The 16977-nt window shown below is 38.1% G+C and overlaps 1 protein-coding gene across 5 annotated transcripts in view; it reads left to right on the top strand.

Moving 5' to 3' along the window:
* bltp3b (bridge-like lipid transfer protein family member 3B) overlaps positions 1 to 16977 on the top strand; it is a 143756-nt gene that overhangs the window by 87926 nt on the left and 38853 nt on the right. For 3 of the 5 annotated variants that reach the window (XM_063072537.1, XM_063072536.1, XM_063072539.1), the window contains exons 11-15: positions 909 to 1066; positions 8381 to 8522; positions 9961 to 10035; positions 11325 to 11515; positions 13138 to 14672. In XM_063072537.1, the coding sequence (XP_062928607.1) occupies positions 909 to 1066; positions 8381 to 8522; positions 9961 to 10035; positions 11325 to 11515; positions 13138 to 14672 (2101 nt within the window). The remainder of the gene's footprint in view (positions 1 to 908; positions 1067 to 8380; positions 8523 to 9960; positions 10036 to 11324; positions 11516 to 13137; positions 14673 to 16977) is intronic. The other 2 variants (XM_063072540.1, XM_063072538.1) reach the window with 1 other exon arrangement.

The raw sequence follows: 16977 nt of genomic DNA, 5'->3' as shown, positions 1-16977 counted from the left end.
TAAGCTGTAGTTCTAAGGAGAGAGTAATTGAGCCATACTTTTTTACCCTATTTTATCCATGCGGGCCATCAAGCACTCATTTTCTTCTCTTACATTAACATTAGCCACCCTCCTCTCCCCATCCCACCAATTCTCCTCTCACTGAGGGGTTAACTTATAGTAGACATTTAACCTATATTGTGGCACATTTTTGGAGAATGGGGACAAAACTAAAGTACCTGGGTGGTAATGCCACAGTTGCGCAAAGGCTATATATGTGCCACAGAAAGCCCCCCAAGATCAGGATCGAACACAGATCTCGATCTCTGGAGCTGTAGAGCAATAGTGTGAATTGTTGTGCCACTCTGTGGTCCAGTGGCTCGTTAAAGGCTAATTGCTCAAATGTGCTATCAGATATACTTATAATGACATACAGTGGATTTTGCTTTTTTTAAACAAAGAAAAGCATGTGCATGTGAAGAAAAATGTCCAAAAAATAATGATAAAGTATTTGTGTTATTTTGAAACACAAATCTGAACTGTCCACTTAATTCTCTTTTTGGTTTCCCAACTTGAGATATTTTTTGCATCATAGAGAATTTGAATGATCAGTTGCAACCAAAGCTTATTTTGAAGTTGATATCCTTCTTTTTCTTTGGTTTGCTCAACTTAAAATGTGTGGTTTTGAACAGGACTATTGAAAACAACAGCTTTCTCATTGCAGATTGTTCACCTGGATAGTTTATTCCACCCAAAAGAATTGTCTTTTTTGGCAAACATTTTATTTCATGTGTCTTGATTGAACAATCTTTGCCTACTCTGTCTGGAAAGTGTTTGAAACAAAAATTGATTTTACTGAACAGTAGCTATTACTTCAAAAACTGAATTTTTGGCCAGTATGTTAATTGTTTATTCTTTAATTTATGTAGAGACCACACTCAGAAATAAACCTGTTACTACAGGGAAAGAACAGATGTCAAAAGGAACAAGTCCTGCTAATGTTTCATCTTCGACTAGCCCACAGTCAAGAACAAAGCTATTGTCTAGTTGTGTTGTTTTTAGAGTGGAGGATCTAAATATTTATCAGGTGAGAATTTGATGTTATAGAGCTGGAATTAATTTGACCTTCATGATACATATATCACAGGTTTTGTATTAAATTCTAATGTGATTTTTTAAAATCCTTTAAATGTTTAACTTTACATATTGTACCTTTCAAAGAATCCATGTTTTGTATTTTAGTGCATCAAATACTTATTTGTTGCAATGTGGTGCTAGTAAGCTTTTTCAAAAAATAAGCTATTACCTTAAGTGCAGATTTATCTTGATTAACACATAATATTTTGAGTCATACAAATCGACTGTAATTGCTTGTAATAGAAATGGAGCATTACTTTTGGATTTTCAAACTGTTTGACAATGTTCTTTCAAGGGTGAAAAGGGAAGTTCACGAGGTAATTGCTTTAAATAATCTCTGCAGATTGACATTGGGTTTGGCAGCAAACGATGGAGGTGATGTTAAATGGAAACTTCAGTTTGTGTAACCAGTGTGGTATCCAATTTGTCATATTTGGGTGTGATAACATTGTACAGATGTCTGTTTTTAAAAAAAATCTACCCATGACACAACTTTTGTCTGCTTTACCTTAAATCGCTTGCTGTGTTTACAGAAACCTGAGCAGATTACATAAATGGGTTGACATGTCTCACAAATTTTAATATAAATAGATGCAAAGGTACTTAGCTGCATAAAACAGAAATATCAGACTGCTCTTGGAATATGCATGCGGTTCTGGTAGTCCTGTAATAGGAAGAATATGGAGACTGTGGAGAAGATGCAGTGGTGGAGGCTACCTGGATTAGAGAATATGAGCTGTTAAAAGAGGTTGGAGAAACTGGTGGTGTTTTCCCTTGAGTCCAGATGCTGACAGGAGACCTATAGGTTATTAAAATTATGAGGCATAGTTGGGGTAAACAGTCAAATCTTTTCTTTAGGGTGGAAATGTCAAATACCAGAGGACATGCTTTTAAGTTTACAGGTGGAAGTTGAAAAGTAATGCAAGAGACTAGTTTTTTTTCCACATACAGTAATAGGTGCCCAGAGTAGATGATCAGGGGTCATAGTGGAAGCAGGCAGTTTGAAGACATTAGATTGACATAGAAATATGGAAGGAAGGAAATGATGCAGAGGAGGAAGACATTTAGTATAAATGGGCATTAAAATTGGCACAACATTGTGGGCTGGATGATCTAACTAGTGCTCTACTGTTCTGTGTATGAAACAAGATAATGGTTCATGTCTACTCTTTTAATAACAAAATGATTGATAAAATAAATCCTGATTGGGTAATACCATGAGATAATTATAACATTGTAGAAAACAGTAGGGCTTATTCTGAAATGTGGTGTGACATTTTTGTTATGCTGGCTTTTGAAAGGAGATGGATGAATTAGAAAAGGTTTGGAGAAGGGAGCACCAAATGACTTGACACCTTGAAGGACAGTTACGAAGTGAGGTTAAAGCAATCCAATTAAAATGTTCCTTTGAGAAATGATGGAGGTGGAGATGAGATATGTTTTAACAATATGAGGGGTGATTGATAACTTCGTGGCCTAAGGCAGAAGGAGTCAATTTTAGAAAACCTAGCACATTTATTTTTCCTACATTTACACACTTAGTCCAGAGGTCGTGGAGCATAGGGATCTCTTCTTTGTAGAAGTTGGCGTCTTGGACCTCCAGAGTGGAATTTGCAAAACTTGTTAGTGATTTTGACCAGTCACTAATTAAGGAATATTTAGCATCAGTCAGTATTAATACTCTTTGGTCTAACTTCCAAGAGGTCCTTCAAGCAGCAATTGACAAGTATGTCCTCTCTAAAATGAGTTCTTCCAGGTTCAACTTACCAGGGGTAAACCAGTCCTCCCGGCGTGTGTTACATAGAAAGCAAAGACTCCATAATAAAGCTAGGAAATCCGGTTATAGTAAAGACTGGCAAAAGTTTAAATTCTTGCGCCGACTTACTGATAGAAACATCAGGAAAGCTTACCATCAGTATGTTAATGAAGTAATAGGTGAGAGCTTAAAGAGTGACAACACCAAACTCTTCTGGAGCTTTATTAAATCTACAAGGCAAGAAGTTTTTGGAATTTCTTCTCTTTCATCCGGGGGCCGTGTTGTATCTCTTGCTGCAGACAAAGCACAAGCACTTAACCAGCAGTTTTGCTCTGTGTTTACAAGGGAAAATTTGAATGAACTCCCCACTTTAGACCCCTGCAATACCCCAGATTTGCCAGATCTCATTATAACAATAATAGGTGTTAAGAAGCTTCTCGAGGAACTACAGCCTAAGAAAGCACCAGGACCTGATCAAATACCAGCTATGATTCTAAAGAGTTGTGCTTCCAGTCTAGCTCCAGTTTTGCAAAAGATATTCCGGAAATCTATTGATACTGGGACATTACCGGACGACTGGTTGAAAGCAAATGCCCTTCCAATTTATAAGAAGGGCAAGCATACAAACCTGGGAAATTACAGACCGGTTTCACTCACTTCCATCCCTTGTAAAATTCTTCAACATATTATTCACCGTCCCATTATGGACCATCTGGACAGACGCAGTGTCCTTACTCACCATCAACATGGATTCCGACAGGGCAGATCTTGTGACACGCAACTTGCAGGGTTGATCAACGACTTAGCAAAGATCCTTGACAATAGAAACCAAACAGACTTGATCATACTCAACTTCAGTGAGGCATTTGACACGGTTCCCCCCCCCCACCAGAGATTGCAACGTAAGCTTGAACATGTGCGCATTAACAACACCCTTCTTTGTAGAAGTGGTCCACAACAGGGGTGATTGATAAGTTCGTGGCCTAAGGTTGATGGAGATGAATTATTAACTTCAAACTTTCTGCATTATCACTCAAAAGAGTTGAACTGCACGTGCATGTAACAAGAGCTGTATAACTCATCTCCTTCTACCTTAGGCCACAAACTTATCAATCACCCCAGCTGTGGACCACCTGGAGGTCCAAGACGGTCTTGTTGCATGCACGGGCAGTTCAACTCTTTGAGTGGTAATGCAGAAAGTTTGAAGTTAATAACCCATCTCCTTCTACCTTAGGCCACGAACTTATCAATCACCCCTGCTGTTGACCATTTCTACAAAGAAGGGATCCGTATGCTCCATGACCACTGAACTAAGTGTGTATATGTAGGAGGGGACTATGTTGGAAAATAAGTGTACTAGGTTTTCTAAAATTGACTTCTTCTACCTTAGGCCACGAACTTATCAATCACCCCTCATAAATGAAGTAAACAAGTGGCTGAATCTGGGGTAATTTGTTTGATTAGAGAATTGACTCAAGGAAAATTTTTAATTTGGTGTCATAACTGTCTTGCTTCATAATTGTTTCTTGAGGTTTCCAGTCATCTGTTGTACCCTTCTTCATCTTTTTCTGGTCCATTCATGATAGGAAAATGTATTAAGAACTTTAGGCCATTTTGCCACAGGGTTAAATCATGGTTGACCTATACAATCCATTATGTTTTTGTTTCCTGTGGCCTGATTCCCTCCTCGTCTCAGGAAAATATTATCATTGTCTGTGCATGATGCATTTACAGAAAGTGCTTTGTGATTTCACTGCTAAATGGGCTTGATCAAGTTTCAGTATTCAATTTTCGGCAAAACCTATATTTGTTGTCACTGTAATTGACCTTGATGGATGTGGCAAGTTACTGTCTTGAACTATAGTCCTTCTGTGGAGTTGCTTCAAGGTTACTGCTAGGTAAAGAGTCCCATGGTTTGGCCTGCTGAGATGAAGGGAAAACAGCTTATACCCACGTTAGTTTGCTGTGTGACTTGGAGAATACCTGCATTACTATCTGCCCTTTTCTTCTTTGGTAAAGGTTGAATCTTGGGGATGTACTGCTGGAGTAACTCAAATGTGTAAAAACATGGCAGATGGCATATCAGCTTTGGTATGCCAACGGTGGAGAGATCGAATGAATGGGGTCATCTGGATGATGTCAGTCTACTTATCTGTTCTCGGAGCTGCTTGTTTCTGGGCAGGTGGACATTATTCCCTGACACACATGACCTGTCTTCACTTTGGCAACATCTCTCCAACCCCAAGAACACATACATAATTACTGAAAATGTGTGCATGTGCTAAGAGACCCTTAGAACAAAAACAAAAACTTTGGGATGCTCACTTAATGAAAAGTGTGTTCATAACTGTCACTAATTGAATTGAGGGCTACAGAAATTGCAGGTTATTTTTTTCCTTCAAATGATAGGAAAATAACTTGTTGATTTTTAGGGGGTCTTATAGAAAATAATTCTGTGATAGAATATTTATGTATTGTGCTCACTAGGCACAATGAGTTAGATATGGCCCTTGTGGCTAAAGGGATCAGGGGTATGGAGAGAAGGCAAGTACAGGGTTCTGAGTTGGATGATCAGCCATGATCATACTGAATGGCGGTGCAGGTTGGAAGGGCCGAATGGCCTACTCCTGCACCTATTTTCTATGTTTCTAGGCCATGCTTAATCAAATTAGTTTCAACAATTTAAGAGTTCCTTCGTTCACAGATGAAGAATTGCAATAATATAATTAGAACAAATTGTACGTTGACAAGCATGATGCAGTTGATAGCTTCATATTAAGATCATCACTCTAATCCAATCACATAGTAAGGAACTGTGTGCAGACCACACACACAAAATGCTGGGGGAGCTCAGCAGGCTAGGTAACATCAATGGGAAAGTAAATAGTTGATGTATCAGGCTGAAGTCCCTTCATTAGGACTGGAAATAAAAGATAAGAAATCATTCAGAAGATGGGGGGTGGCGGAAGAGAGGAAGAAGTACTAGGTGGTAGGTGACAGGTGAAACTGGGAGGAGAAGGGGTGAAATAAAGAGCTGGGAAGTTGATTGGTGAAAGAGATAAAGGGCTGGAGAAGGGAAATCTGGGAGTAGAGGGTAGAAGACCATGGAAGAAAGGGAAGAGGGAGGAGCACCAGAGGGAGGTGATGGGCAGGTAAAGAGATGAGGTGAGAGAGGGAAACAGGAATGTGGTATGGTGGAGTGGGGGGTGCATTTACCAAAAGTTCAAGAGATCAGATTGGAGGCTATCCTGACGGAATACCGGGTGTTGCTCCTTCAACCTGAATGTGGCCTCATCACCGTAGTAGAGCAGACCATGGCTGTCATGTCAGCACGGGAATGGGAAGTGGAATTAAAATGGGTGGCCACTGGGAGATCCCACTTTTTCTGGTGGTTGGAGTGTAGGTGCTCGGCGAGGTGGTCTCTCAATCTACATCGGGTCTCACTGATATACTGGATACAGTAGATGACCCCAACAGACTCACAGGTGAAGTGTCGCACACCTGGAAGGGCTGTTTCGGGCCCTGAATAGTAATGTGGGAGGAGGTGTAGGGGCAGATATGGCACTTGTTACTTACCCTTGCAAGTGGAACAGGAGGAAAATCAGTGGGGAGGGACAAATGGACAAGGGAGTTGTGTAGGGAGTGACCCTTATAGAATGTGGAAAGTGAGGGTGGGGAAGGCAAAGATGTGCTTGGCAGTGGGATCCCGTTGGAGACGGTAGAAGTTACACAGAGAATTATGTGCTAGATGTAGAGGATAATGGGGTGATAAGTGAGGACAAGAGGAACCCTGTGGCTGGTGGGGTGGCAGGAAGATGGGGTGAGAGCAGACATGCACGAAATGGAAGAGATGTGTGTGAGGGCAGAGTCGGTGGTGGAAGAAGGGAAGCCCCTTTCTTTGAAGAAGGACTTCTCATTAGTTCTGAAATTAAAAGCCTCATACTGAGAGCAGATGCGGCAGAAACGGAGGAACTGAGAGAAGGGGGTGGCAATTTTTTACAAGTGACAGGGTGGGAAGAGGTATAGTCCAGGTATCCCACGACCAAGTACATCTCCCCCTCCCACCCCACTTTCCGCAGGGATCACTTCCTAACTTTTCATCTTTTTTTCCCAGTCTTGATGAAGGGTCTCTGCCCGAAACGTCGATTGTTTACTCTTTTCCATAGATGCTGCCTGGCCTGCTGAGTTCCTCCAGCACTTAGTGATGAATCCATCTTCGATAACTATTTGGAACTACAGTTTTTATAGTAATGTAGTAATATTGTTAGTGTTCTAATTTGTTCTGTATTTCATTTAAATACGTAATTTACTACTCTGTCAAAAGGTGGTTTGTCTTTTATATATGTTTTTAATTAATTTCCATGGAACTTCAGCTTATTAGAGCAGCCATTTAATTGAGCCAAAATGTACTGGTCCTGATGTGTCCCATTTAACCAAAATTCACTCCACATAAAATCAAATCAGAATTTTTGTGCTTATTTGTAGGAAAGTATATTCTCCGCTAAGTTAGTATAGTTATTTGACTTTTACAATCTCTTTTCCAATATTTTTAAGGTGAAAAACAACATGGTTCCCTAATCCAACTTTAATACAGCCAAGAGAATTTTTAGTCTACATTTATGCTGAAATTGAATTTCCCCTAGAACCCGACACATTCACCAAACAAATGATTGATCTGTGTACTTGAATATAGACTCAATTGTCTTGTGCCTGTTAAAGTCAGTAGCTTGCACAATACAAGAAATTAAAACGTTACTTGGAATACCGTGCATCATTACAAAATTCAATAGTTAATCTGGATTTCTTGTACATTAGAATGTCAGGATTAAATATTTAAAGATACTACATCTGATAAGATGATGAATTTATTAACGTGATTGAAGGAAATATGAAAACTACTTTTCAAAACAAAGTCGGATTATCTATGAAACTGACATTTTGGTGTTAATATTTACAATTTTACCATTGCATATTATAAAGTGTCCGAAAATAATTAAGCTTATCTACTTAAAGCAAAACTTTTTGTGAAATTTTGTCTAGGGAGAGGTTTCCCCCTGCCTGAAGAACATTCCCTGTTGGAGACTGCAGCTCGTAACATTGTATCTTGAAGTTTTATTTATAATTTACAAGAATAGCCATTTACAGAATGTTTTAACTTGTTCTTGCATTGATAAATCTGTTATAAAAAGGAATGTTAAAATTGTTGCTTGTGTTTAGAACATGGTGTAGTATTTCCACTCCATCATTAAACATCATTCAGGGCCAATCATATCGTATATAAGTAGAATTCTGTATAACCGGGTAAGAGTGAAGGATGTTGGTGACCAGTATTTTCTTTGTCAGTCAAAACTCTAGTAGTACTACTCCACTAATCATTGATTTGAGTTAATTTTATTTCATAATTTTCTTTAATGGATTTGAACTTGTGTAGTGCTCCAAAGCCTTGCTATGATGGTGAAATTGCCATCTTGTTAACTTGGTAAAAATTCTTCACTTGATCCCCTGCAGGTTTCTACAGCAGATCAGCGAAGAGATTCTCCCAAAGCTATGATTTGCTGCAATAAGAAGTCTTTATATCTTCCATCAGAAATGGCAGCTATTCACATTGAATTCACTGAATATTATTTCCCAGATGGAAAAGACTTTCCTAGTAAGAGTTCATTTTCAATTTTTTTATTAAATATGTGGGATGGAAAGAATTTGCCTTTAAAACTACACATTGTGTGGGAGGGGTGAAGGGGTGGGAGAAGAAATTGGACTGAGATGACTCTAAGATGGTGTTATCAAAAGTTTGTTCAGCAGACTTTAAATGTGATGACATCCAGTAGAAATCCTTATTTGTCCAGAGAGAAAGAAGCAGTGAGATTATTGTGAATATTTGGATGGATGTTGGATCTTTAATTTTTTTTGAATGAAATGATTTAATCCCCTTGCTTAGATTTGAAGTTCCTCTTGAGTACAATGCAGTAAAATAAAAACCTTTCAGTGTTTACTGCAAACTATGTTGCGACTTTTCTCAAAGTTCAAAAATATTCCACAAAATCTTTTTAAAACAAAACTATCTTATTTATTATTCACAAAAATAAAATCTAATCTGTCCCCTGCAATTGTTCATTGAGTTTTTGAACATTAACTCCATTCGATGCAACAAGCCAATAAACATTTTAAGAGCTGATGTCTTTAGTAAGATTACTTTTTATTGCCATTCACTGTAGCATAGGAGAATGAGGGGTGATCTTATAGATCTTACAGAGGTGTATAGAATCCTGAAGGGCATAGACGGATTGAATATTTATTTCTAGGGAAATCAAGAACTAAAAGGCAGAGGTTTAGGGTGAGAGGGCAGAGATTTAATATTAACCTGAGGGGAAACCTCTTCCACATAGTGATCTGTAAATGGATGGACTTCCAGAGAAGGTGAATGAAGCAGATACAGTAACAATTAATACCTGGGCAGGTACACCTGGATAGGAAATATTTTAAGATGTATGGGCCAAAAGTATGCAAATAGGGCTGGCTTGGTTGAGTGTCTTAATCGTCATGGACCAGTTAGGCCAAAGGGCCTGTTTCTCTGCTGTGTGACTATACTGAAAAATACTGTAAAGAAGCCCAGGTTTCAAACAGTAATAAATCTTACTTAATTTCTGACAAACAACTTCAAGGTGGTCCCTTGCACTGATCTTCAAGATGGTCATCATTCACCATTTCACAGCAAACGCCCACTCGGAGGCTAGTGATAATGTGAACGTATTTTCTCCAAAGTGCTGGAAAAATTGAGCCTATGATTTGTTTGCCACACAAATATGATTGGGGTGTCATATTCTTAATTCATCAGTGAAGTGAACTTAACTTGTGATGTTAATTCTATACTTGCTAGATATAGCTATCCTATGACATGCATATTTAATGGTTTATATGCAGAAGTATAAGTGACTAAATATTGCAAAAATGTTTTATCTGAGCAGATAATATTGGCTGTGTGTGGCGTTGACATACCATCTGAGTATTATATTTTGACTAAAATGCCTTGCATTTTAAAGATAGTGATTATTCCTGTTTAAATTGGTTTTTGTGACCTTGCATTATAGCCTTATGGAATGTGTTGGACAGGTTGGAAAAGAATCTACAACAAAGTTCTGCCCTAGATCTCCTTTTCAGTACAGGTTACACAATCATTACTGTAAAGTAATCTCTTGGTTTGTGGGCTGATTGTTAATCATGTATCATTTATGATTCTGCATGACTATATCTGATCTGGAGGAATAAATTATGTGCTTAGTTGAATCTTTTTAAAATGGATTTTCACCAGATTGTATCATTGCTTAATTACCAATGAAGTATTAAAGGTGAAGTATTATATTTGTATATTTAAAAGATGCCTTACACCGTGGTATTATACTAATGTAAATCATGGCATGTTGATTGAATAAATCTCTGCTCAAATTATATGATGCATGCAGTAACGTGCCATTTTTAATTTAAAGTTTTTTTTTAATAAAAATGTTAAAATATTTAGGGTATTAAAGAGTGGAATTAGAATCTCAGATATCATGAATAGCCGCAGAATCTTTTGATCAACAATATTGAAATATAATTTGCAACGATCAATTGGAGGAAAATGTAGGAAAAGTTTGTTTTCATTCTCTTTAAATGAAGGAGGGGTATTGAATAAGATTCTATAGGTATAGAAAGATATTAATATAAAGTGCTAACGTCCAAAATATAATTTGCTGAAAGTTGCTGTAGAAAGAAGCAGAGTAAATGTTTGATATTGACAGCCTTTTGATTGAGCCATAAGAACATTAGAATTTAAAGCAGAATAGGCCATTCAACTTCATGTGATTGCTTTCTCATGCAGTGAGATTAGTGACCTTTAATCTCAGCACCACTTAACTAACACTAATTCCACATCACTTGATTACTTCAGTATGTAAAACTCTACCCATTCATCTTACAGAGTTTCAACAGGTAGTCAATAACAAAAAACCCAACATTTTGAACACTTCAACTGTAATTATATTGAAGGTTGACATACAAGCTTCTGATTACTTGAAATAGTGCTAGATTTTAATTTTTAAAAAGTGACTGAAATAACAATATATTTTAAATGATGGTGAATGTAATGTATTGCATTAGATAGTGAAGGCAAATCAATATGGTGAAAATATGTATTCTTTAAATTTTGCAGCTTGTTAAATTATTTTCCTTTTATAAGGGATGAATAAATCTGATCAATTTTGAAATCGCAAAATCTATTTTTAGTAAAATTTTCTTCTTAGCAATTTGTATTCACATTCCATGAGAAATACTGATTAGATTTCTGATTATAATTCACAGCTGTGATTAGCTGGGTGAAAGTTAGAATCCACGATCATTAACATAATTGACCTTGCTTTGAATATTGTGGTAATATGATAAGTACAGAAATAAAATGCTGTATTCCTGTCTGCAGTTCCTTGCCCAAATCTTTATGTACAGATGAATGCACTACAGTTGACACTAGATACCAGGAGCATATTATGGTTGAACCAGTTTATACTAGATCTACGGCAAAGTCTGGAACAGTTCACAGCCATCTACAAGCTTGATAGTGGGAAAGAAGATGACCATGTTGACATACGAGTTGATGGATTAATGCTCAAGGTATATTAATATGTAGTATTGCAGTGACAGTATGTAAACATTAAAATTAATCATCATTAGAAGTTTTTTTTGTGTTTCAGGTTGGTCTAAGATGCTAACATGTTCATATTTAAGTGAAGATTTAAAATCCAGCATCTTAACTCTCCGTGATTTTTATAAATGACCTGGATGAGGAAGTGGAGGGATGGGTTAGTAAGTTTGCTGATGACACAAAGGTTGGGGGTGATGTGGATAGTGTGGAGGGCTGTCAGAGGTTACAGCGGGATATTGATAGGATGCAAAACTGGGCAAATGGAGTTCAACCCAGATAAGTGTGAAGTGGTTCGTTTTGATAGGTCAAATATGATGGCAGAATATAGTATTAATGGTAAGACTCTTGGCAGTGTGGAGGATCAGAGGGATCTTGGGGTCCGAGTCCATAGGATGCTCAAAGCAGCATGTGCGGGTTGACTCTGTGGTTAAGAAGGCATATGGTGCATTGGCTTTCATCAATTGTGGAATTGAATTTAGGAGCCGAGAGGTAATGTTGCAGCTATATAGGACCCTGGTCAGACCCCACTTGGAGTACTGTGCTCACTTCTGGTCACCTCACTACAGGAAGGATGTGGAAACTATAGGAAGGGTGCAGAGGAGATTGACAGTGATGTTGCTTGGATTGGGGAGCATGCCTTATGAAAACAGGTTGAGTGAACTTGGCCTGTTCTCCTTGGAGTGACGAAGGATGAGAGATGACCTGATAGAGGTGTATAAGATGATGAGAGGCATTGATCGTGTGGATAGTCAGAGGCTTTTTCCCAGGGCTGAAATGGTTGCCATAAGAGGACACAGGTTTAAGGTGCTGGGGAGTGGGTACAGAGGAGATGTCGGGGGTAAGTTTTTTATGCAGAGAGTGGTGAGTGCATGGAATGGGCTGCTGGCCATGGTGGTGGAGGCGGATATAATAGGGTTTTTTAAGAGACTTTTGGATAGGTACATGGAGCTTAAAAAAATAGAGGGCTATGGGTAAGCCTAGTAATTTCTAAGGTAGGGACATGTTCAGCACAACCTTGTGGGTTGAAGGGCCTGTATTGTGCTGTAGGTTTTCTATGTTTCTATGTTACCTGTTTTAAGTTCAAGGCCAGTGTTGGTTTTATTAACTTCCATTTTAAAAGTCAAAATGACCTAAGAAACAAATTTATGAGCCTAGTATGAATCAAAATAAAAAATTGTGATGTTGAAGATCATCTCTGTTTACTTCAGGTCACCCACCTGACATGTTTATCACTTTTTTCAGTCATGCACATGATAATCTGCTGGCAAAATCTGCTGCTCACACTTGTGCAGAGAAGTATTGATTAGAAATATTTTTAGTGCATGGCAACTGACTTGGTTACTTGAGGCCATTGTTACAACTCCCCTTACTGTGAAGCATGCAGACAATAAAAGATGTTTAAATTGTTTGTAATTCCCCATTTAATTGGATTAAATCAGATTTCAACCTATTGCGCTGACCAATGCAAACTGACTTTAGTTTTGATCAGTCAGAAATAGTAGTTTTACATGCAACATATTTGAAAAGTATTGAAATTGTTCTTAAGTATTTATCTTTCTTGTTTGAACTGAATATATCTTTCTTTTTTCAGTTTATTGTTCCAGCTGATATGGGACCAAATAGCCATCAAGACCAGCCACAATCGATTTCTATTCAGACATCTGAAGTAATCGCTACGAATACAAGGTTCTCACTACACTGTACACGGACGGATCTGGAAGCCATACTGCAGGAGTTCAAAGATGATAGCTTTTTTAGCAAAACGTTCACAACTTTTCCCAAAAGTGAAAATAGTTTCAATATATTGCACCCAATATTTCAGAGACATGCGCATGAGCAGGATACCAAATTGCATGATATTTATAAGGGCTTAGTTACTCCAAAGCTGAGTACAAATGCATTGAAAACTTTTGCTGCTACAGATGTCTGGGCTGTGCACTTTTCACAGTTTTGGATTGATTATGAAGGGATGAAGAGTGGAAAAGGGAGACCTGTGGGATTTGTGGATTCTTTCCCACTTTCAGTCTGGGTTTGCCAACCCAATAGGTTCGCAAAATCACAAGAATCTGTTTCATCTTCCAGACAGTCTGCCTCTCAAATTCGCAAAAGTGAATCCAGTGATTTTAGTATCCGTTTACATCATAAGAAGCTCTTGAGGGATTATTATAGTACAGAATCTGAGCCACTCACGAATGGACTAGGTAAATCAAATTCTTTAGATGCTCTTACTACACCTTTGAAATCTTTGCAGTCATCAGATGCAGATATACATGTTCTTGTACATGCTCAAAAGCATGTGAGCATGCAGATTAATCATTATCAGTACTGTTTTTTGCTCCGCCTTCAGCATTCAATTAAAAGCCTTCAGGAGCAATTTCAGAAGAATATTGAGAAAGTAACAGGAAAACCAGCAGAGCAAACCAAGATTTCTATTGGATTGGTGATTAAAAGTGCTGAAGTTGCTTTATTGCTTCGCCCTCTGCCTCAAGCAGAATCAGACAATAAGGTTTTGGCTGAAAATACAAGTCCTGTAGAATCTGAACTTTCTCCTTCTCAAAGCAGAGAAACTCTGGTAGCTGAAAATGAAGGACAGCAAGATGATTTGAGTTCTGATCATCTTTCCCAAACACAACTGAATGAATTTGGAAATGCTCAATCTGAAAACACACACAACAGTACTGTCAGGCCAGTAGACTCTGTACTTTCTAAATCATATAGTGATTCAGCTTTGATTAAAGGAATGAACTCACAATCTTCTTTTCATGCATCTGTTAGTCAATTTCCAGTATCAATGGATATCTCAGGGGATATCGATGGAACTGTTTTGATGAATAAAGATCAGCACAGTGAAGTCACAAAGCTATTGAGTGTTGAAGATCTCAATGTTTCTCAAAGTATGGACCCATTGAATGTTTGTAAAATAAACAAAGATGAATGTAGTACACTTTCTTTGGAGGAGAATTGCCAACAAGAAATTTCCAACTCTTTGGAAGACAAAAGAAATGTAACTGTAGATTCATTAAATGATTTACCAGGTCATGACGAAGTGAATCCTATGCAAAGCTTAGATTACATTAAAGAAACACAAAGTTCAACCAAGTTCATGTTAGCTCAGTCATTATCAAGGTATGTAACTATTTGAAACCAATGTGTTAGCTTTGAAGTAAACCATTATGAGCAGTAGTTCTGTTATTATTATTAATTATTTTCCACTATCTGGAATGTTTGTTTTCTTTAATTGGCCTTTACTATGCCTTTTTAATATTATTAAATAAATTGCTTACTGTCATCTGTTTTCAGGATAGAAAGGAAAACAACTTGGTCTCCTGCTAAATTGACATTATTGCTTCATTTCTAAAAGCACACATTTCCACTTTGTATTGGTGGCAATGTTCAAGAAGTCTAAACAAATCATCACGAGAACCAGTTCAAAGTCTTTGTGTTCGTTGTGAATAGCTCTATTGCCGGTATCTAAATCCCTACTCCTGGCCTATATTTTTCTACTAATTAAATATGAATTCTTGTTTTATTTAAATTGTTATTTTGTTTAAATATAGCTTTGATTTGTGTATAGCAGTAGTATGCAGGCTCTATCTAGTGGCCACTTTGTGTAAAGCACATATTTGAATTAATAAGTTGCTTATGCACAGCAATTTACAGTTGAAATCATCCTTGTCAAAGATGATTGTTGGAAATTAATGTTCTGGTTCAAACTTGATGGAGAACATAGCGAACATGATGATGAATCAACAGTGCAAAATCTTCCAAAATGTAGTGAATGAAATGTAATGGTAATCCACATACCAATGGATAAGCTTAAACCTTAAAACAAGCAAGCAACTTTATTTGTATAGTACTTTTCAAGCACAAGGTAGTTCAAAGTACTTTAAAGGATTGTAATCTTAGTCTTACAATTTTTCTGTGGCTCAGAAGAGAAGAGGGGAGAAGACAAATGCAGTAGTGATAAGGGATTCTGTAATTAGAGGAGAAGGAAGCAGGTTCTGTGAACATGAAAGGGATAACTGGATGTTATGTTGCCTCCGAGGTGCTAGGATCAGGGGTGTCTCAGATTGTGTCTACGGCATTCTAAATGTGGAGGTGAACAGCTGGAATTTGTGGTACATTTTGGTACCAACCACATTGGCTGGAAAAGGGAGAAGGTCCTGGAGTGAGAATATAGGGAGTTAGGGTGCCTGTGCCACGTGCCAGTTGGGATAAGAATAGGATGATTTGACAGATGAATGTGTGGCTGAAGAATTGGTGCAGGGGGCAGGGTTTCGGATTTCTGGATCACTGGGATCCCTTCTGGGAAGGTTTGACCTATACAAAAAGGATGAGTTTCACCTGACAAATATCCTTGTGGACAGGTTTGCTAGAGCTGCTGTGGTGGTTTAAACTATTCTTGCAGTGGGGTGGTAACTGGAGTGATAGGGCTGATGGTGGGACAGCTAGCGTACAACTAGATATAGTGTGTAGTCAGATTGAGGAAGAACAGGAGATGATTAGGTAAAATTGCAGCCAGTGGGATGAGTTAAAGTGTAAAAGGGGACTAAAATCAATAAGGGTGATGAATACAGGACTGAAGGTAGTATACGGAATAAGATAGATGATCTTGTAGTGCAGTTAGATACTGGCAGGTATGATGTTGTGGGAATCTCCGAGTCATGGCTGAAAGAAAATCATAGATGGGAGCTTAACATCCGAGGATGCACACTGTATCGAAAGGACAGGCAGGTAGGCCGGGGCGGGGCGGGAGGTGGTGGTGGTGGGTGGGATGGTTCTACTGGTAAAAAAATGAAATCAAATCCTAAGAAATAGGATCGGAAGGTGTAGAATCTTTGTGGGTAGAGTTAAGAAACTGCAAGGGTAAAAAGACCCTGAATGGAGTTATATACTGGCTTTCAAACAATATCCAGGATGTGGGGTACGAATTACAACGGGACATAGAAAAGGTATATAAAATGGGCAATATTTTGCTAATTATGTGGGATTTCAAAAATATCTGGTTGGAGATGGAATTTGTAGAATGCCTACAAGATGGCTTTTTAGAGCAACCCACTAGGGGAACTGCAGTTCTGGATTTGGTGTTGGATAATGAGTCAGATTTGATGAGGAACCCTCAGAAAGCAGTAATCATAATATGATAGAATTCACCCTGCAGTTTGAGAAGGAGAAGCTAAAGTCAGATTTATCAGTATTACAAGTGGAATAAAGGAAATTACAGGGGCATGAGAGATGAGCCAACCAAAGTTGATTGGACAGGGATACGAGCAGGAACAACAGCAAAGCAGCAAAAGCTGGTGTTTCTGGGGGATATTTGGAAAGTGCAGGAAAAATGCAGTGCCTATAAAATGTATTCACCCTCCCTTTGAAGTTTTCATGTTTTATTGTTTTACAACGTTGAATCACAGTGGATTGAATTTGGCTTTTT

The sequence above is a fragment of the Mobula hypostoma genome, chromosome 20 (assembly GCF_963921235.1).
Source record: "Mobula hypostoma chromosome 20, sMobHyp1.1, whole genome shotgun sequence".
Lineage (NCBI taxonomy): Eukaryota > Metazoa > Chordata > Chondrichthyes > Myliobatiformes > Myliobatidae > Mobula > Mobula hypostoma.
This window is presented reverse-complemented; position numbering and strand designations above follow the sequence as displayed.